Source organism: Schistocerca serialis, chromosome 2 (genome assembly GCF_023864345.2).
Source record: "Schistocerca serialis cubense isolate TAMUIC-IGC-003099 chromosome 2, iqSchSeri2.2, whole genome shotgun sequence".
Lineage (NCBI taxonomy): Eukaryota > Metazoa > Arthropoda > Insecta > Orthoptera > Acrididae > Schistocerca > Schistocerca serialis.
Window position 1 is genome coordinate 321,500,493 of NC_064639.1, and position 23,313 is coordinate 321,523,805.

General features: G+C 44.5%; 1 protein-coding gene across 1 annotated transcript in view; it reads left to right on the forward strand.

The window, feature by feature from the left end:
• LOC126455951 (protein Wnt-11b-2-like) overlaps positions 1–23,313 on the forward strand; it is a 278,412-nt gene that overhangs the window by 47,342 nt on the left and 207,757 nt on the right. Inside the window, exon 2 of the mRNA XM_050091708.1 lies at positions 13,662–13,735. Coding sequence (XP_049947665.1) covers positions 13,662–13,735 — 74 coding nt within the window. The remainder of the gene's footprint in view (positions 1–13,661; positions 13,736–23,313) is intronic.

Consider the following 23,313-nt stretch of genomic DNA (forward strand, 5'->3'; position numbering starts at 1 on the left):
AGCCGACTTTGCTAGCGATGGTTCACTGACAAATTACGCTCTCATTTGCCGAGACGATAGTTAGCATAGCCTTCAGCTACGTCATTTGCTACGACCTAGCAAGGCGCCATTACCAGTTTCTATTGATGCTGTAAAACATGTTCCGTCAAGAGCGATGTTCACCAATTATGAATTAAAGTTAAGTATTCCAGTAGTTACGTACGTTCTTTGCTACTATAAATTCCTTGTCCTGTTCCAGACCTCACGCCAGCCTGCGTGAGCTTAAACGCGTGCCTTTCGGCTTTGTCATAGTGGATTGGCTGTCTTGCCAGTCCACAACAAAAAAAATGGTTCAAATGACTCTGACAAGGGAACCTCCCCATCGCACCCCCCTCAGATTTAGTTATAACTTGGCACAGTGGATAGGCCTTGATAAACCGAACACAGATCAATTGAGAAAACAGGAAGAAGTTGTGTGAAACTGTGAAAAAATAAGCAAAATATACAAACTGAGTAGTCAATGGGCGGCATAGGCAACATCAAAGAGCGCGTGAGGTGAGGAACGCCGTGGTCTCGTGGTAGCGTGAGCAGCTGCAGAAGGAGAGGTTCTTGGTTCAAGTCTTCATACAAGTGAAAATTTTACTTTCTTTATTTTTGCATAGTTATTATCTGTCCGTTCGTTCATTGACGTCTCTGTTCACTGTAATAAGTTTAGTGTCTGTGTTTTGCGACCGCATCGCAAAACCGTGCGATTAGTAGACGAAAGGACGTGCCTCTCCAATCGGAACCGAAAACATTTGATCGCAAGGTCATAGGTCAACCGATTCCTCCACAGGAAAACACATTTGATATATTCTATACGACACTGGTGACGGCATGTGCGTCACATGACAGGAATATGTTGTCGACCCACCTAACTTGTACACTTGGCGAATGGGTAAAAAGATTCTTCTACCTTGCCCGATTTAGGTTTTCTTGTGGATGTGATAATCACTCCCAAAAAAGTGATGAAAACATAAGAGTTTGTCACATAAACTGAAAATAAAAAATTAAAGTTTTGACTCGACGGAAGATTTGAACCAAGGACCTTTCGTTCCACAGCTGCTAACGTTACCACGAGACCACGGCGCTCCTACAATACCAGTGTCCGTGATGTTACCTATCTTCCCATGGACTACTCAGTTTGTATATTTTGCTTATTTTTTCACAGTTCCACACAACTTCTTCCTGTTTTCTCAATTGATTTGTGTTCAGTTTTTCAAGGCCTATCCAATGTGCCAACTTATAACTAAATCTGAGGGGGGTGCGATGGGGAGGTTCCCTTGTGAGCACTATGGGACTAAACTGCTGAGGTCATTAGTCCCCTAGAACTTAGAACTAGTTAAACCTAACTAACCTAAGGACATCACAAACATCCATGCCCGAGACAGGATTCGAACCTGCGACCGTAGCGGTCTTGCGGTTCCAGACTACAGCGCTTTTAACCGCACGGCCACTTCGGCCGGCAGTCCACAACATGAATGGCATATTTTAATAAGATAATGTCTTTATCGTAAAAAGATGATTTATTGATGGTGGCCGGTTTTAGTCTTGAAGGACCATCTTGAGACTACAGGAAATCGCCATAGGTGATTCGCGTAGGCGCTGACCGGAGTTGTAGTAAATGCCAGAAGGCACAGTCGTCAGCTGTTTCCAGCGCACAATATATCTCCGGTCAGCGCCTACGCGGGTCACCTATGGTGATTTCCTGTGGTCTCAAGATGGTCCTTCAAGACTAAAACCGGCCACCATCAATAAATCATTTTTTTTTTTTTGCGATCAAGACTGATTATTTTCTGAAAATTAGGTTTAGATCACCAAAAATTATTTAAGGCGTGTCCTTGGATTCCAGTTGCCATCTCTAGGCGGTTTTAATTTGTCGTAATGACTGATATCTCCGTATCGATACTCACGACCAGAGAATGTCTTCACGGGTGCGTTGAGTTCCTGGTTCCGGAACGGGAGGACATTTGCGATGCTCGGGAGAAGTTAAGTACAGGCGAATCCGCACCGAGATAGATGAGTGCTCTAACGGACGAGGACACAGGTGGACGGTTGGTCACGGCAAGCGCAGAGGGCAGTACAAAGAGACGTGTGTTAGAGCTGGTCGCTGTTCCGTATACTGGGAAAATGTTACAGTCACACGAGGGTTGTCGCATATCGTAGCTGCTCTTTCAGTGGGAGTAAGCCCATTTTAATAAGACTGCCTGTCTGCTTCCTGTTGCTCGCCGACTTCCTGGCCACATTCATAAGGACGTCCGTTTGGAAACGATGAGCCACTTTGAACCATCTTGTGTTTGTGCCTTTTTTTGTTTTCTTTTTAAATGTAATATCAGGTTACCGATTACGTGTCATAGTTATCCGCTACACAAAACGGTACCTGTGTCATTCAATCCTTGCCTAAGTCAAAATTGTGTTCGGTAAGGGCTAGTAGGCTGTTATTCCAGCTTCTAAAAGTGGATCCGTTACGAGGTCCATTGATTAGTGCTTGTGGTCGTTATCAAATTGAATTGTGCAATGTCTGTCAGCCGTACACTGAATAACTAAAGTCTGCGTGTTTCCTTTTGATAAAAGGGCCATGTTTTATTAAAAGGCAAAATGTTTTTATTAATGTGTATTTAGTTTGTGCCTTGTCTCACGAGCTTAAGACTGATTAATCTATCTCTGTTTTAGAAAGTTAGAATTTTAGTCTTGTTTACGGCCTTGATCTGTGGCGAGAATTGCTCTAGGTACAGTGAACGCCTAGTAGATGTGTAAGGTAGGGGTCATTGGGTCCTCGTTCTGCGTGCCTATTTGTGAGCCGATATATGTCTGGTATTTTTTTATATTTGGTTTTTGAAAGGTTCTTGCTTATGCAATATTAACTGATTTGGCGATGGTGCGGTTTGCTTTGAGATTCTATGGTGGTTCGTTATGTATTGAAAGGTCTTAAGAATTATCTTTCTGATGGTTTTAAAAAGTTTTTTTTTTAATTTTAAAAGTTTCTTGTAATTTTCATAAAATTGTAGCGTTTACAATTTTTTCGTAGTAGGACCTTTCAAATAAATGTTGATTGCCGGCTTCAGTTTGATTGATAGATTGGTTCAGAAATAAATCAGAATATGGAATTGCAAAACATTGGTTCTCGCTCATTCGTTTAAAGTATGTGATGTTTGACGGTACTGATTGTCAAGTGTACTCTGTACACTCGCATGTACAGGATAGAGATTGTTAACTGTTTTGCTTCTGTGGGCTCAGTAGCTACTACTCCCGGATCCCCACTTCCTGATTTCATATCTCACATGTTCGAGAGGATACTGGTTTACAAATCACACGTTAATACTAATGGCACGAGTACTTGATTGGGTCTAGAGTACAGTGTTTAGCCTTAATTTTTCGTATATAAAAACCTAACTGGCATTATCCGTGGAAAAAACAGCGGCCATAATGTTGTAGCTTCAGCCGTTCACTTAAACAGCGTCTCGAGTTTTACACAGTGAATAGCCAGATGTTAATGAATTGTAGGAGACTAGCTCCATCGGTCTTTACGATTTGCAAGAGGGGAAAGAGCACTAAAGAGGTAGAGCGAACAGGCGCCAGCACACCTACCAGATGAGGATGAAAGCGTCGCGACGTATGAAATAAATATGTACGATGTACTAGCACCATAAGGAAAAAATGAGACTACTCCGTTTACTAAAGAACCATTTTGTCTTTCCGTATTGGTGTGCGGTTGCTATTCGTTATTGAACCGTACTATTACTCTTCACGGGTGTCATCTAAACCGATCAGATACAGACGTGGTCTCGTACTCTACCGAAAGTTATCTTCTCCGAGGCATCACGCAAAAGCAACAAAATTTTTCGAGTCATCAGTCTTCTGAGTGGTTTGATGCTGCCCGTCACGATTTCCTTTCCTTCCTTCTTCATCTCAGAGTAGCACCTGTATCCTACGTCCTCAGTTATTTGCTGGATGTATTCCAATCTCTGTCTTCCACTACAGTTTTTACCCTCTACCGTTCGCTCTAGTACCGTGGAAGTTATTCCCTACAGTCTTAACTGATGTCCTACCATTCTGTCTGTTGTGGACTGGCAAGACAGCCAACCCACTATGAGAGGAAGCCGAAAGGCACGCGTTTAAGCTCACGCAGGCTGGCGTGAGGTCTAGAACAGGACAAGGAATTTATAGTAGCAAAGAACGTACGTAACTACTGGAATACTTAACTTTAATTCATAATTGGTGAACATCGCTCTTGACGGTACATGTTTTACAGCATCAATAGTAACTGGTAATGGCGCCTTGCTAGGTCGTAGCAAATGACGTAGCTGAAGGCTATGCTAACTATCGTCTCGGCAAATGAGAGCGTAATTTGTCAGTGAACCATCGCTAGCAAAGTCGGCTGTCTAACTGGGGCGAGTGCTAGGAAGTATCTCTAGACCTGCCGTGTGGCGGCGCTCGGTCTGCAATCACTGATAGTGGCGACACGCGGGTCCGACGTATACTAACGGACCGCGGCCGATTTAAAGGCTACCACCTAGCAAGTGTGGTGTCTGGCGGTGACACCACACTGTCCCTTCTTCTTGTCAGTGTTTTCCATACATCCCTTTCCTCTCCGATTCTGTGCAGTACCTCCTCATTTCTTACCTTATCACTCTACCTAATTTTAAAAATTCTTCTGTAGCACGACATCACAAATGATTTGATTCTCTTCTGTTTCGGTTTCCCCGCAGTCCATGTTTCACTACCATACAATGCCTTGCTGTAAACGTACATTCTCTGAAATTTCTATCTCAAATTAAGGCGTACGTTTGACACTAGCAGACGTCGCTTGGAAAGGAATGCCCTTTTTCCAGTACTACAGTGCTAGTCTGCTTTTTATGTGCTCCTCGCCCGCCCGTCGTGGATTATTTTACAGCCTAGGTAGCAGAATTCCTTAGCATCATCTACTTCGTGGCCATCAGTCCTAATGTTAAGTTTCTTTTTGTTCTCATTTCTGCTGCTTCTCATTACTTTCGTCTTTCTTCCATTTACTCGCAATCCATATTCTGTACTCATTAGACTGTTTATTCCATTCAGTAGATCTTGTAATTCTTCTTCTCTTTTACTGAGGATAGCAATGTCATAAGCGAATCTTATCACTTATACCGTTTCACCTCGAATTTTCATTCCACTCTTGAACCTTTATTTTATTTCCACCATTACTTCTTTGATGTATAGATTGAACAATAGGGACGAGAGAATACGGCCCTGTCTTACTCCCTTTTTAATCCGAACACTTCCTTCTTGGTCGTCTACTCTTATAATTCCCTCTTCGCTCTTGTACTTGTTGTATATAAACCGCCTCGCCCTGTAGCTTACCCCCATTTTCCTCATTTGCTAACTATATTTATCAGTAGTTAGTGCCTTCAGTAGTTAGAATCTTTTATTTAGCTAGCAGTTTTGGCACTCGCTGTATTGCAGTAGTTCGAGTAACGAAGATTTTTGTGAGGTAAGTGATTCATGAAAGGTATAAGTTATTGTTAGTCAGGGCCATTCTTTTGTAGGGATTATTGAAAGTCAGACTGCGTTGCGCTAAGAATACTGTGTGTCAGTTTAGTGATGATCAGAATAAGTAAAGAGAAAACTGTCTGAGTACGTTGAGTTTTGCTCAGCTGTTTGAAAGTCAAATAACGTAGAAGTTTACCAGCAATGTCAGTCTTACTTTTTCAAAGGGGATGTCACACTGTATATATACCGTATGTGTTCTGGCTGGAGACAGTTCTATCCGCGCTCTTGTATATGCAAGTGCTGAATAAACCTTCGTTAAGTGAAGTTAGTGTTCGTCATTCATCTAATATCACCTTTTTCGACGTGACATTATTCTGGTGGATTCGCTGGGTATTGGAACTTGTGATAGCACACATTATCGACGGCACAGTGGCTCCCATCAGGCCACGACAGAGCCGCCGTTTACGTGGCGAGAAACCCGAGTTCGAGCCATATTCAATAGATCGCAATCTATCGGAGACAGAAGAAGAAGAGGACGTTACGATGACAGCAACTGTGTGCCATCATATGAGACACAGTTCCGGGTTCTCTAGTGACGATAGCCAAGATCCAAACAAGTGGCTGAAGTTATATGAGCGTATAGCCATATTTACCAATTGGATGACACCGTGTGTTTGGCTAACGTATTTTTCTACTTGGAGGGCACTGCCAAGCAATGGTATGAGAACAACGAGGAGAAGTTCACAAGCTGGGAAGTATTCCAGGCGCAACTGCGTAAGTATTTCGGTGACACGCAACGACAGAAGTGCAAAGCTGAAGATAAATTAAAGTGCAGGGCGCAGTGTCCAGGAGAAACAACAGCATCCTACATTCGAGACGTCTTGGAGCTGTGTAAAATAATGGATCCTCGAATGAAGGTGGTGCCAGTATATCGAGACAATACATCAAAAAAGAATTACACGCGAAAAGTTTGAACGGCTTCCAAACGTCGTATCGACGTCTGTGATGGAGGAAGGAATTGATTTCACAAGTGTTCTTCGTCAGATAGTGAGAGAGGAAGTTAAGAAGGCAATTGGATTTTAAGGCAAGCAAAAAACCAAGACGCTTCAAGAGGTCATGAGGGAGGAAGTGGAACAGACATTGAACCCAATCTCTCATCCTTCATTTCCCTTTAAACCGGTGAAAAAGTCGAGACCCAGGCGAAGTTACGTTCCTGCAATGCCGCATGAGGAACCTGTTAGGACACCAGGGAAAACTGACATCTGGAGGACCCAGGATAACCAACCAGTACGTTTCCACTTCGGACGATCGGGACATGTGGTCCGCTATAGTGAGAAATGCGGCGGATATTTGATGACGCCCGCGCCAGAAGACAGTAGACCGATCTAAGCCAACGCCAACTCCGGGACGAGGAAGATGAGCAAGAAGATGTGGGTGCAGGACGACGTAGGTCATCATCGCCGCAAGCTAGCCGCTGGAGAGGACGCTCCCCAACACGCTGATCGAGGTCTCCATGGCCGTTTAGAAGCTCCAGCCGATGGCCTAGCCGCCGCAACCTGGTGAACTAAAGGGTGCGACCTTCGTTGGAGGTGAGGCCACCGAAAACAAAAATCCTCCGCCGTCGATCACTATAAAAATAATTGGAAACTACGTCGATATCCTCATGGATGGCCAACCAGCCCAAGCTTTTGTGGACTTTGGAGCATCATATTCTGCCATTTCGGAGAAGTACCGTCGCCAGTTGCAGAAAACCGTATTCGTCGACAGAAAAACATCTCTGCTGAAGGTTGTCATGCCATGCATCAACCTATGGATCTTGTAGTCGAATGTAAGAGAAGCATACCACTGAAGAATAGCTTGGTCATCCCAGCCTCTGTCGTCTCGTTTATGAACGGATTCGGTGAATTGTGGATAGTTAACTGTCGCGGAGAACCGCAGATCCTTCCAAGATGCATGTGCGTAGCAAACGCTGAGCCGTTAATTGCCCAACAGCTGAGCGTCATAGAAACCTCCCTTGGCGAGTATGTGGACGAAATTGGCGCTACCACTACGAGACAAGATCTTCTAGCTTGACTATCACCATATCTCACTAAGGAACAACAGAAGAAGCTACTTGCCATCCTTCAAGAGTTCTCTGAATGCTTCAATCCACAGGTGAAGAGCAAAATAGACAAATTGACGGTGAAGCACCGGATTAGCACTGGAGACCGTCAACCAACAAGGCAGAGAGCATACCGTGTGATAACAATGGAACGTCGAATAATTCGCGACAAGGTGGAGAAAATGATGAAGAATGACATTATTCAGCCTTCGCAGAGCCCATGGTCGTCATCAGTGGTTCTCGTCAGGAAGAAGGACGGCAGTTGGCGCTTTTGTGTTGATTACAGGAAGCTTAATAGGATAACTAAAAAGGACGTTTATCCCCTTCCACGAATTGACGATACACCAGATTGTCTGAGGGAGGACTTTTTCAACCATGAACATGTACTCGGGATACTGGAACATCGAAGTAGATGAGGCTGATCGTGAGAAAACTGCATTCATCACCCCTGAGGGATTGTATGAGTTTAACGTAATGCAGTTTGGTTTGTGTAATGCACCAGCAACTTTTGAACGGATGATGGTTAATCTTCTAAGTCGCTTGAAGTTGAATATGTGTCTTTGTTATTTAGATGACATTATAGTGTTCTCAGAGACATTTGATGAACACGTAAAAAGACTGAGGGCCTTTCGTAAGTGTCTCCAACAAGGCGGATTGAAACTTAATCCAAGAAAGTGTCTCTTTGGAGCAAAGGAAATCAAAATATTTGGACACCTTGTGTCAAACGAAGGTGTGCAGCCAGACCCAGAGCAGGTGAGATCTATAACGGAATTTCTTATTCCTAAAAGTATTAGAGATGTGAGAAGCTTCCTGGGATTATATTCTTATTACTGTCGTTTTATCAAGGATTTTTGTATCAACGCCAGGCCACTCCAAGAGTTGTTAAAAGCTGATGATAAATATATCTAGGGTGGTGCTCAACAAGATTCTTTCGATGTGCTGCGAAAAGCTCTGACAACTGACACTGTACTTGATCTGTATGATGAGAGAGCAACTGTTCTGGTGCAAATTTCGGATGGAAAAGAGAAGGTTATATATAGCCTATGCTTCTAGGACACTTACAAAAGCCGAGAGAAACTACTCAACTAGAGAAAGACAATGTCTTGCTGTGGTCTGGGCCATGTGCAAATTTCGACTGTATCTCTAGGGAAGGCCATTCACAGTTGTTACAGACCATCATTCACTTTGTTGGTTGACACGTCTTAAGGATCCAACAGGGCGACTCGCCAGATGGGCACTACGTCTTCAAGAGTATGACATTACCATAGTGTACAAACGTGGCAGAAAACACCAAGATGCCGACTGTCTGCCAAGAAACCCTGTGCAAGACCATCAAGACTTTGATGAACATAGTGACTGTCTCGCTGCACTCCAGGATCTTTCTGCTAAGCAGAAGAAGGACTCCAAGATATCTCAAATTATGCTTGCGTTAAATCGGTCAGAGGATGTAAAAGGACAGTTTAAGGTAGTTAATGGATTACTTTGCAAGAAAAACTTTGATCCGTTTGGAAAGAAGTGGCTACCAGTGATTCCTAAACACGTGCGCTTAGATGTTCTACAGAAATTCCATGACGCACCTGAGGCCGGACATTTAGGGTTTATAAAGACATTCAGGAAGTCGTTTCTGAAAGTATTTGTATGGAGTGTAGCCATCTATGGAAGTGAAACATGGACGATAAATAGTTTGGACAAGAAGAGAATAGAAGCTTTCGAAATGTGGTGCTACAGAAGAATGCTGAAGATTAGATGGGTAGATCACATAACTAATGAGGAGGTATTGAATAGAATTGGGGAGAAGAGGAGTCTGTGGCACAACTTGACCAGAAGATGGGATCGGTTGGTAGGACATGTTCTGAGGCATCAAGGGATCACCAATTTAGTATTGGAGGGCAGCGTGGAGGGTAAAAATCGTAGAGGGAGACCAAGAGATGAATACACTAAACAGATTCAGAAGGATGTAGGTTGCAGCAAGTACTGGGAGATGAAGAGGCTTGCACAGGATAGAGTAGCATGGAGAGCTGCATCAAACAACAACAGCAACAACAAGACATATGATAGGATCCGCAAGAGATTTTGCTGGCCAGGTTTATTTAGGAGTGTCCATCACTATGTGTCGCACTGTCGATATAGCCAGAGGAGAAAGACAGTTCCTCAGAAACCACCTGGCCGACTCATACCAATTCCACCAGCCGAAACGCCTTTCCAGCGTGTTGTGATTGACCTCCTCGGACGATTTCCAACGTCTGCTAGTGGCAATAAATGGATTATTGTTTGCACTGATTATCTGACACGCTATGCCATTACAAAAGCCGTGAGAACAGCCCAAGCATTCGAGGTAGCCAAATTCATCGTGGAAGACATTAAAACACGGTGCCCCAAGGTCGTTAATTACAGATCGAGGGAAAGTTTTTCAATCGAATCTTGTGACAGAGATAAACCGTCGGTGCTACATTACTCGTCACATGACGACTGCCTACCATCCGCAACACGGTTGGTACGGGCTTACAGAACGCCTTAATGAGATCTTGGCCGACATGCTATCGATGTTCGTCAATGTTGAGCAGAGCAATTGGGATGAGGTGCTACACTTCGTGAGGTTTGTCTACAACACCGCCAAACAAGACACCACAGGATTTACGTCATTTTTCCTGGTGCATGGGCGTGAGGCGACTACGACGATGGACACTGTATTTCCGTTACATTCTGATGACGTGGACGACGACATGGGCCAGGTGTTAACAAGAGCTGGGGAAGCTCGGCAGTTAGCTCAATTCCGCACGCTGGAGGCTCAAGAAAACGATCGAGGAAGGTACGACGCGAGGTACCGCCCTGTTGTCTATAGCCTGGTGACCTCGTCTGGGTCTTCGCTCCTGTTCGGAATGTTGGTCTCTCTGAGAAGCTCCTCAGGCGCTACTTTGGGCCTTATAATGTTGTAAAACAGTTGTCGGATGTTATTTATGAAGTTGAAGATTTCGACCCCGACACGACAACGAAAGATCAGAGATACGGTCCATGTCCTTCGAATGAAGCCCTATAAGGATTCTGCAATCCAGGGTAAATTCGGAGCTCCAGCGACAAGCAACAAGCGAAAAGGTGACGAAGAGCGTAGCGGCAAAGAAAGTTCTAAGACCACCGTCAGGGCGAACATCAGTCATCGGCAGTCGGAGTATGCAGGACCGATGACTCGTTCCCGGACTAGGACGACGTAGCACCGAGACGCTGTTCTCTTAAGGAGGAGGAATGTCGCAGAAGAAACTGCGTGGCGCAGCCACCGTGGTGTAGTGGTTATGATATTAGATTGTTGCATGGAGGGTCGTGAGTTCGAAACACACCTGAATTCTAAACTTTTAATTTCTATATTCAGTTCGAGTACATTTTAGAAGCATCTACAAATGTCAAGAATCATTGTACTGGAATGTTCTGTAACTGTACATATACTGTATGTATTCTTGCCAGAGGCAGTTCGCTCCGCTCTCTTGTAAGTGAAAGTGCTGAATAAACCTTCGTTAAGTGAAGTTAGTGTTCGTCATTAATCTAATTACACCTTCTTCGACGTGACATTATTTTGGGATTTCATATTGGTCATTAGCACTCAGTTTATCACCTTTCGTGAATCATTGTGCCTTAATAAAACATGTATGCCAGAGTTCTTTTTTTTTTTAATATAATTTGCGCAAGAGATTACAGCCATAAATTTTGCTACTAGGTGTAAGGTCAAAGATTTGTTGTCTTAAAGCAAAATGTGATCAGATATATTTCGAGGTCAAACTGTTGTAATCAGCCATGGTGAAATCGTTCTAAAAATCATGTATAAAATTCAGATTTAGTTTCTGCTGATAAATTACAAATTGAACATTGTCTAGTAAAAACAAAAGAACCTTTGACTCCACCACCCACGCTCCTACCGTTTCAGTCAACATTCACTGGATTCAAGACTAGACCTGTGTTCAAAGACAGATCAGTGCAAATGAACTTTGAACAACATTGCCATGTATCCTCTTGACGCTCAAGATACGAAATGTACAAATTCTTTTAAAAATTGCAACACCAAAATAATTAATGTGGAGTAATGAAATTTCGGGAATACATTTGTCTACGTAACAAGTTTAAAAGATTAACATTGCAAGAACACAGGTTAATGTAAGTGCAAGATTAGCCATTGCAATTGTGAAATGCTATTACGTTAATAATCGGTAATACCACCAGAATGTTGAATGCAAACATGCAAACGTGCATGCATTGTATCTATAGATTCTGGATGCCTACTTGTGGAATGGAGTTTCATGCCTGTTGCACTTAGTCTGTCAATACGGGGACGGTTAATGTTGTCTGTGGATGACGCTGTAGTTGTCATCCAACGATGTCCGATATATGCTCCATTGGACAGAGATCTGGTGATCGAGCAGGGCAAGGTAACATGTCGACACTCCGTAGAGCGTGTTACGACACTGGTATATGGGCGAGTTTTTCTCTGTTGGGAAACATCTCCTAGACTGCTTTTCATGATCGGCAGCACAACAGGTCGAATCAACAGATTGACGTACAATTTTGCAATCAGGGTCCGAGGGATAACTGTAATACGATAAGCGGGATTCTGTCATACTAAATCGCATCCCAGACCATAATTCCAGGTGTAGATCCATTCCAGTGTGTCTAGCATACAGACAGGGTGATCGCAAACCCACAACTGGCCACCTTGTAACCTTCGCACGGCCATCACGTCACTCTGCTTTCATCGGAACATACAACAGACCTCTTCCCTGCCCTCCAATGAGCTCTCGCTCGACACCACTGAAGTCGGAAATGGAGGTTGTTTGTGGTCAGTACAATGCACGCCACAGAGCACCTGTCTTGGATTTCTCCTTGAACTAACCGATTTGTAACAGTTCGTTGTGTCAACGGTGGTGCCACCTGCTGCTCAAATTGCCGCTGCAGATGCAGTACGATGCGCCAGAGCCACACACCGAACACAATAGTCTTCCCTCTCGTCAATGCCACATGACCCTCTGGAGCCCGGTCATCTTACGACAGTACACTCCCGTGACAACCGCTTATGCAGTCATAAACAGTGGCTACATTCCTGCCAAGTCTTTCTGCAATTTTGCAGAAGGAATATCCACCTTCTCGTAGCCCTGTTACAAGACCTCGTTCAAACTCAATGAGGTGTTGAGAATGTCGCCATTGTCGCCTTAAAGACATTTTTACTGAGTGTCCGACCCTGGTAGCTGAGTGGTCAGCGCGACGGAATGTCGTACCTAACGGCCCGGGTTCGATTCCCGGCTGGGTAGGAGATTTCCTCCGCTCAGGAACTGGGTGTTCTGTTGTCTTTATCATCATCATTTCATCTCCATCGACATGCAAGTCGCCGAAGTGGCGTAGACTCGAAAGACTTGGACCAGGCGAACGGTCTACCCGACGGGAGGTCCTAGTCACACGACATTTACATTTAGTTTGAGATTTGTAAGTCAGTCACGGATACCGTTGCTATACTTCACTGAAGAGCCAAATAAATTGGTGCACCTGCCTAGTACCGTGTAGGGCCCCCACTAGCACGCAGAAGTGCCGCAACACGACGTGACGTGGACTCGACTAATGTGTGAAGTAGTGCTGGAGGGAACTGACACCATGATTCGTGCAGGGCTGTCTATAAATCCGTGAAAGTATGAGGAGATAGAGATGTCTGCTGAACAGCACGTTGCAAGGCATCCCAGATATGCTCACACGGCATTTCCATTTTACTAATAAGGCACAACGCCCAATGTCAAAGGTAACGAACGCTCACGACCGTAACAGGGTGTGTTTAAAGCAAACTTGATTTGTATCTTCATACTGGCACTACTAGCGCCACCAATACGCGACTGGCGCAAATTTGGAACATACGTCTTCTTTCAGATGTAAACACACGCCTATCAGCTTTCGTTTACATCTTACAACTCCTTTTTGGTGCTGCAGTTTTTCTCTTTTCCGTCACTGTATTTGTCACTGTGACGATTTCGTTCAACACTTCCTGTAAGCTTTTTTATGTCAATAAAAATTTAAATCTTTATATGTGACCACTAGTTTCGTTTATTCACAGACGTACGATAGCCACAGCGAACGTGGTACGCGCCGGGGCAGAGTATCCCCGGTCGTGACGGCTCGCCTGCCGAGGTGAGAACCGCTGGAGCACATAAATCCCCGCCGGCGCGGAAGACTGTCCGTGGCAAAGCGGCAGGTCGCCGGCTAATTGCCGTCCCAGCCGCGTTCCAGGAAGCGCGCTGTTGGTGGGGGCAGCACGGCGGTCACGCTTTGTTCCTGACCAGGCCACGCCACAAAGGCGGCGCAGCATCCAGCGCCATGCTGCTTGCTGAAAAGGGCCTGCCCACCAACCGATCGCAGGCTCAGCGGACTCGATTAACAGTTGTAGTCGAATTAAGTCGGGTGATGCCGAGGGGATTAAATTAGGAAATGAGACACTTCAAGTAAAGGAGTTTTGCTGTTTGGGGAGCAAAATAACTGATGGTGGTCGAAGTAGAGAGGATATAAAATGTAGACTGGCAGTGGCAAGGAAAGCGTTTCTGAAGAAGAAAAATTTGTTAACATCGAGTATAGATTTAAGTGTGAAGAAGTCGTTTGTGAAAGTATTTGTATGGAGTGTAGCCATCTATGGAAGTGAAACATGGACAATAAATAGTTTGGACAAGAATAGAATCGAAACTTTCGAAATGTGGTGCTACAGAAGAATGCTGAAGATTAGATGGGTAGATCACATAACTAATGAGGAGGTATTGAATGGAATTGGGGAGAAGAGGAGTTTGTGGCACATCTTGACAAGAAGAAGGGACCGGTTGGTAGGACATGTTCTGAGGCATCAAGGGATCGCCAATTTAGCGTTGGAGGGCAGCGTGGAGGGTAAACATCGTACAGGGAGACCAAGAGATGAATGCACTAAGCAGATTCAGAAGGATGTAGGTTGCAGTAGGTACTGGGAGATGAAGAAGCTTGCACAAGATAGAGTAGCATAGAGAGCTGCATCAAACCAGTCTCAGGACTGAACACCACAACAACAACAACTTCTCTCCAACAAGACATAACCAGTTATGAGTCTTTCAAACGTTAGAGTAACGCATATCTAGAGACCTAAGTGAAAGGAGGTCCTTTCCTTGCTTTCTCCTATCGCACGCTTTTCAAAACCGCTTTGAAATATCCACCTATAATTTTTGTACGCCCTTGAACCAAAATCCAAAGACATGCAAGTAGTTTTCCATAATGTGGAAAATGCTTTCGTGATATTTCCCTTTATGTAGCACCTTTACGTAGCTCCATACCTAACAATCATATACAACCGTTCGCTCGACGAAAGAGCAGTAGCCAAAGACTGAAAAGTTTTCACAGGTCACACCAATATTCGAGAAAGGTAGTAGGATTAATCCACTAAATTACAGGCCCATATCGTTGACGTAGATATGCAGCAGGATTTTGGAACATATATTGTGTTCAAACATTATGAATTACCTCGAAGAAAACGGTCTATTGACACACAGTCAACACGGGTTTAGAAAACATCGTTCCTGTCAAACACATCTAGCTCTTTTTTTACATGAAGTGTTGAGTGTTACTGACAAGCGATTTCAGATCGATTTCGAATTTTTGGATTTCCGGAAGGCTTTTGACACTATACCACACAAGCGGCTTGTAGTTAAATTGCGTGCTTATGGAAATCGTCTCAGTTATGTGACTGAATTTGTGATTTCCTGTCACAGTTCGTAGTAATTGATGGAAAGTCATCAAGTAAAACAGAAGTGTTTTCTAGCTTCCCCGAGGTAGTGTTATAGGCCCTTTTTTCTGTTCCTTATCTATATAAACGATTTGGGAGATAATCTGACCAGTCGTCTTAGGTTGTTTGCAGATGACGCTGTCGTTTATCGACTAATAAAGTAATCAGAAGATCAAAATAAATTGCAAAACTATTTGAAAAAGATATCTGAATGGTGCAAAAATTGGCAGTTGACCCTAAATAACGAAAAGCGTGAGGTCATCCACATGAGTGCTAAAAGGAATTCGTTACACGATAAATCAGTCTGTTATAAAAGCCAAAAATTCAACTAAATACCTAGGTATTACATTTACGAACAACTTAAATTGGAAGGAACACATAGAAAACGTTGTTGGGAAGGCTACCCAAAGACTGCGTTTGTTGGCAGGACTCTTAGAAAATGTAACAGATCTACTAACGAGACTGTCTACACTACGCTTGTCCGTCCCCTTTTAGAATACTGCTGCGCGGTGTGGGATCGTTACCAGATAGGACTGACGGAGTACATCGAAAAAGTTCAAAGATGGGCAGCACGTTTTGTATTATCGGGAAATATGGGAGAGAGTGTCACAGAAATGATACAGGATTTGGTCTGGACATCATGAAAAGAAAGGCGTTTTTCGTTGCGACGTATCTCACGAAATTCCAATCACCAACTTTCTCCTCCGAATGCGAAAATATTTTGCTGACACCGACCTACATAGGGAGAAACGATCACCACGATAAAATAAAGGCAATCAGAGCTCGTACGGAAAGATGTAGGTGTTCGTTCTTTCCTCGTGCTATACGAGATTGGTTTAATAGAGAATTGTGAAGGTGGGTCGATGAACCCTCTGCCAGGCACTTAAATGTCATTTGCAGAGTATCCATGTAGATATAGATGTAGACGTTTCCTGTGATCGCTGCCTATCGTTTGCAGGCAACTACATTATTCCCCTTCAGTTAACATCGTATATGGCCCATTTTCGTGTACTGGAGAGTTTGCATTATCACTTAACTTCGGAATTGAATGGTGCTACCCTGCAACCAGTTTCCAGCTTATAACACGGCGTGTTTCAGGAAGCAACTTTAAAAAACGCTAAAAGAGGAGGGGTGTCTTAATTTGACCTATAGTGTAGCTCTATATTGTAAAAAGGAAATCTTATGCGTTATCGCTTCTTCAAAATAAAAACTCCGCGTCGACCGATGGCAGTGTCATCCTTTACCACTGGCATCATCGGATGTGATATGCAGAGACGTGGGCTCAGCACATCGCGCTCCCGGACTTTGTCAACTTTCTAGACCTTGGAGACGCTGCTACTCGCTCAGGTAGCTCTTCAGTTGGCAACACGAGGCTGGGTGCACCCTGTTCCAGTCCTCTCACAAAGAAAAGAAATCCCTAGCGGTACCGGGAATCGAACCCGAGTCTTCCGCATGGCTGTTAGCTGTGCTTATCACTCATATCGTCCTTCGAAGGAGTATCTTAATTTTGTGTTTAGTTACCACTGATAATAAAGTGAGCCTAATTGCACCATATTCTCTCGTCGATGGTCAACCGTAGGCTTTGTTGTCACGACAGACAGGGGGAAATCTATTGGAGCTAGCGCACAAGGCAAGATTTAACTTGTCGTGTCTCACCTCGTTGGCGTATAAATCGTTCACTGCATGTGCAACTGTCGCACAGGATCCTGACTTGTTAAATTAAGATGTTCGAACCCTGCACTTCCTGATTCATCTGGCAAATGGATACGCTGAGTTCCGGCATGACCATACAGTCACTAAACCATTTATTTTCATTCATTGTGCATTTTCTTTGTTAGATTACTGACATAACACCCACACTTTCTGAAGGAAAATGAAAGTGGAATAATCTTGAATAACAGTTAATCGGTACTCGGGAATCGGGTCAGTTTTTACAAAGCTTGATGCCAGATTCGAAATATACAAAACATAGAAAATCTTATACTACTTTAGTCCCTTACGTACACACTATGGAGGAGTGAATGTCGTCAATTTTTCTTGGGAATTCAGCACGAAAACATTGGGATAATGAGCTACTTCACAATGAGTCTACAGACAAGCACTCATGCAGAGAATCCAGGAAGACAGAAATTAGCAAGAGGGGGAACACCCGTCATACCATCTACAATAAATTCTAGGGGGCTCCGAATTATTCATTTGTTACAATGACTCTTGAGACCTGAGCTCTGTCCCACTAGGGCGGCTACAGTCAAACTGAAACTGGTGGTGACCACATGGCGTCTGACACCTTGGTAAGAAAAATCACGAGACTCGCTCAACATTTTGTGATTCTAGCGTTTACTTGCTTTGGGCTGACTTTCCCAGATATTAAGTGCTTGTACGATAATGTGGTGCACTCCTACAAGACGCTAATTTTGTACCACTTGCATCACGTTAAGCAAATGTGTTGGACTGTGTATATCTCATAGTCTAAGATCATTATACTCGATAACGGCGTGAAAGCCGAAACCTACATTGTACGTAACTGATATGAGATCGTGATTGTAAAATTCAGCGTTAAAATGTTGGCTCGACAACATATTTACAGTACTAGGAATACTATAATTTGTGCGTTTCGATGGTCATTCTATTATTCTGTGAATACCAAATAATAGCCAGATCCACATCCGAGGCAAATCCCTTATAATGCATCTTCCAACTGCCTCTCTTAGCAATGTCGAGGTGTACCATGCTAAGGCTAGCCACGTACTGCCTGTCGTTCACAAAAAGAAGCAGCTGAGTTCGCCAGCCAAACCCACCTTTTACATCGCGCCATGCCACTTCCGTTGCGGAGGGACTTCCCTACAGCAATTACATGTTACAAATACAATTGCCCTAAGCACGAACCAGCTTTTAACAAAGTACTCTTTTTTATAAACATATTCTTATTACAATAATGAAAAATTTCAACATTCTTTTGCTTTTTTCATATATACATTACAGAACTCTACATTTCTTGCCATACATCAAGGAGTTCAAACAACACCAATACACAGCTACACCAATTCACGATACTAGGCAAGTGTAGCAGTTTCTTTGGCTTTTCAGTGTAGTATAGCAACAATATCCGCGACTGACTTACAAATCTCAAACTAAATGTAAATGTCGTGTGACTAGGGTCTCCCGTAGGGTAGACCGTTCGCCGGGTGCAAGTCTTTCGTTTTGGTGCCACTTCGGCGACTTGCCCGTCTATGGGGATGAAATGATGATGATTAGGACAACACAACACCCAGTCCCTGAGCGGAGAGAATGTCCGACCCAGCCGGGAACCGAACCCGGGCCCTTAGGATTGACATTCTGTCGCGCTGACCACTCTGCTACCGGGAACGGACATCTCAAACTGTTCTCAATTATATGGCTTTTAAAATGGCTTCACAGAAAAAAAAAACGACTCGCCAAGAAGGTGCTATCGGATTGTGGGGATAAGACAAGTGACAGTAGACGTAATGTACATACACAGAATAACAAATGATGGTAATTTCAAATTCGATGAATTATTCAAGAGAGAGAGCGTCACAAACTGAACAATTCAATAACGTGTTGGTCCATCTCTGGCCATTACATGCAAACAGTTATTTGGCTTGGCACTGATTGGCTCTGAGCACTATGGGACTTAACATCTGTGGTCATCAGTCCCCTAGAACTTAGGGCTACTTGAACCTAACTAACCTAAGGACATCACATAACACCCAGTCATCACGAGACAGAGAAAATCCCTGACCCCGCCGGGAATCGAACCCGGGAACCCGGGCGCGGGAAGCGAGAACGCTACCGCACGACCACGAGCTGCGGACTTGGCACTGCTTGATAGAGTTGTTGGGTGTCCTCCTGATGGATATCGTGCCAACTTCTGTCGAAGTCTCGTGTTTGATCGTCAAGATCCCGAGCTGGTTGGAGGTCTCTGCCGATAATGTTCCAACGTTCTCAATTGGGGAGAGATCCAGCGACCTTGCTAGTTAACGTGGTTTTGGCAAGCTTGAAGACAAGCAGCAGAACTGTCGCCGTGTGCAGGCGGGCATGATCTTGCTGGAATGTAAGCCTAATATGCCTTGCCATGAAGGGCAACAAAACGGGGCGTGGAATACCGTCGACTTGCCGCTGTGCGGTAATGGTACCGCGGATGACAACCAAAGGATCGAGAAACGAGATGGCACCCCTAACGATCGCTACTGGTTGGCGGTCCTAATAACTGCTGGCAATGTGGTCAGAGGTGAACCAAGGCGCTACTGAATTACTTAATTTATTAAGCTCTTTCTCTTGAAGGAATCATCCAATTTTTCTGAATTTGTAATCTTTCGTTTGTCTGCACTTGTACATGACATTTGCCGATTTTGTCCCATTCGAAGAATTCCTTCGTGCAACGTTCTTTTTTTGTGTCTTACAGTGTAGTTCAAAACTACCAATGATTCTGCGAGAGCTGCACTCTACACTAAGGTAGATGAGCAGGCCCGATAGTTCTTGCTATCTATGGAAGCCTCCACGCTAATAGCTATATCAAATATTACAGGCCACAGACACACGGGAGACTGTTATGGGCACGATGTCTGGAAACAAGAACCTCGGAAACAGCAAGGCTAATAGAATTTTCAGATGTCACTGTAGCGAACGCCTTTGGTAAGTGGTTGAAGACAGTGAAACCATGAGTAGGCAACAAGGCGTTGGAGTCTACGCTCACCTCGGACGTGGATGTTACTGGCTTGCCACCTCTGTAAAGTAGGACAGTCGGAGACCTGTGGCAGATCTGTTAATAGCGTACTGGTACAGGCACAATTGTTCCAGAAAACGCTGTTCAGTGCACATACTGAGCATGGGACTCCTCAGCAGATGTCAACACGTGTTCAAAAAAAATGGTTCAAATGGCTCTGAGCACTATGGGACTTAACTGCTACGGTCATCAGTCCCCTAGAACTTAGAACTACTTAAACCTAACTAACCTAAGGACAGCACACAACACCCAGCCATCACGAGGCAGAGAAAATCCCTGACCCCGCCGGGAATCGAACCCGGGAACCCGGGCGTGGGAAGCGATAACGCTACCGCACGACCACGAGAGGCGGGCAACACGTGTTCCCATGTTGACTCGAGGACATCGTTAAGTATAGTCGTAGGGTACTAGACAGACGATGGATCACGCTTTCTGTCACACCAGATCAATGGTCGTGTCCGAATGTCCTGTTATTTAGACGATCGGCTGTTGGGAGAATGCAATGTGCTAAGGATGGAGGCCGGTTGGGGCAGTATTATGCTATAGAGAGCATTCACCTAGGCTTCCGTGACACATGTGGTAGTAATCGAAGACACCATGACACTTGTGAACTACGAGAACATTAATGCGGACCACTCGCATAATTTATGTCTTCCATCTTTCACTAGGATAGCTGGCGGTGTCACAAGACCAAAATCGTGTGATGAAGAGCGTGACAGTCAATCTCATGTCCATGTCTTAACCGCCAAATTCGCTTGATTTGAACCCGATGGAATGCACCTGGAACACTATCGGATGCTAACTTCGCACTGACAAAACACTGTCCCGTAATTATGGAATTTACGTTACTTATGCGTAGACTTCTGGTGCCCATACCTCTGAAAAGTTACCAACGATTCGTCGATTCCGTGGTATGCAGAATCGCTTCTGTATTGTGTTCCAATGGTGGATCAAACGCTGTTAAGTTTCTGAACATAACTGGTTCATTGGTCTAGTTTATAAGAAATATGGACTGACTTTTTCCGCTGACACTGAAAGTCGCTTGAAACACGCTAAGAGTAGTATTTGTTTAGGCTAACTCCATTTATATACACACATCAAAAAGCGTTTCGCATCAGCTCGTTTCCGAGAGTTCCGGAATCTGTACAGAAAACTCGAACAGAGATCAACATAAACATCATTTCCGCCCTTTTTGTTGTTCATGGAAACCAATTGGATGTTGTAGAACCATAGAGCGAGACCTTCAGAATTCTTGGTCCAGACTTCTGTACACACTGGTACCCCTAATATCCCGTAGCACGTGCTCTTGCATTGATGCATACCTGTATTCGTCGTGGCGTAGTATCCACAAGTTCACCAAGGCACTGTTGGTCCAGATTGTCCCACTCCTCGACGGCGATTCGGCGTGGATCCCTCAGAGTGGTTGGTGGGTCAGGTCGTCCATACACAGTCCTTTTCAGTCTATCTCAGACATGTCGATAGGGTTCATGTCTGCAGAACATGATGGCCACTCAGGTCGAGTGATGTCGTTATCCTGAAGGAAGTCATTCACAAAGATGTGCACGATGGGGGCGCGAACTATCGTCCATGAAGACGAATGCCTCACCAGTATGCTGCCGATATGGTTGCACTATCGGTCGGAGGATAGCATTCACACATTGTACAGCCGTTACGGCTCTTTCCATAACCACCATCGGCGTACGTTGACCCCACATAATGTCACCCCAAAACAGCAGGGAACCTCCACCTTGCTGCACTCGTTGGACAATCAGCTTGACCAGGTTGCTTCCAAATGTGGCTCAAATGAGTAAGTACTATGGGACTTTACATCTGAGGTCATCAGTCCCCGAGACTTAGAACTACTTAAACCTAACTAACCTAAGGTCATCACACACATCTATGCCCGAGGCAGGATTCGAATCTGCGACCGTAGCAACAGGGCGGTTCCAGACTTAAGCACCTAGAACCGCTCGGCCACAGCGGCCGGCTCCAAACATGTCTCTGAAGACTGTCTGGTTGAAGGTATATGCGACACTCATCGGTGAAGAGAACGTGATGCCAATCCTGAGCGGTCCATTCGGCTTGTTACTTGGCCCATCTGTACCGCGCTGCATGCTGTCGTGGTTACAAAGATGGACCTCGACATGGACGTAGGAAGTGAAGTTGCGCATCATACAGCCTATTGCGCACAGTTTGAGTTGTAACACGGCGTCCTGTGGCTGCACGAAAAGCATTATTCAACATGGTGGCGTTGCTGTTAGGGTTCCTCCGAGGCATAATCCGTAGGTAGCAGTCATCCACTCCAGTAGTAGCCCTTGGGCGGCCTGAGCGAGGCATGTCACCGACAGTTACTGTCTCTCTCTATCTCCTCCATGTCCGAACAACAGCGCTTTGGTTCACTCCGAGACGCCTGGACATTTCCCTTGTTGAGAGCCCTTCCTGGCACAAGGTAACAATGTGAACGCGATCGAACCGCGGTATTGACCGTCTGGGCGTGGTTGAATTACACACAACACGAGCCGTGTACCTCCTTCCTTGTGGAATGACTGGAACTGATCGGCTGGAAACATCTGATGTAATAGCATGGAAATGGGGCTGATGTGTCTTAGGAAAGACATCCGGTATATGTATGTTGACTTGTAGACAACATCCGTGGTCGCCACTTAGCGCAAGATACAAATGATGTTCACTGTACAGTCATCTTTCTGAAGGAAAATGAAAGTGGAATAATCTTGAATAACAGTTAATCGGTACTCGGGAATCGGGTCAGTTTTTACAAAGCTTGATGCCAGATTCGAAATATACAAAACATAGAAAATCTTATACTACTTTAGTCCCTTACGTACACACTATGGAGGAGTGAATGTCGTCAATTTTTCTTGGGAATTCAGCACGAAAACATTGGGATAATGAGCTACTTCACAATGAGTCTACAGACAAGCACTCATGCAGAGAATCCAGGAAGACAGAAATTAGCAAGAGGGGGAACACCCGTCATACCATCTACAATAAATTCTAGGGGGCTCCGAATTATTCATTTGTTACAATGACTCTTGAGACCTGAGCTCTGTCCCACTAGGGCGGCTACAGTCAAACTGAAACTGGTGGTGACCACATGGCGTCTGACACCTTGGTAAGAAAAATCACGAGACTCGCTCAACATTTTGTGATTCTAGCGTTTACTTGCTTTGGGCTGACTTTCCCAGATATTAAGTGCTTGTACGATAA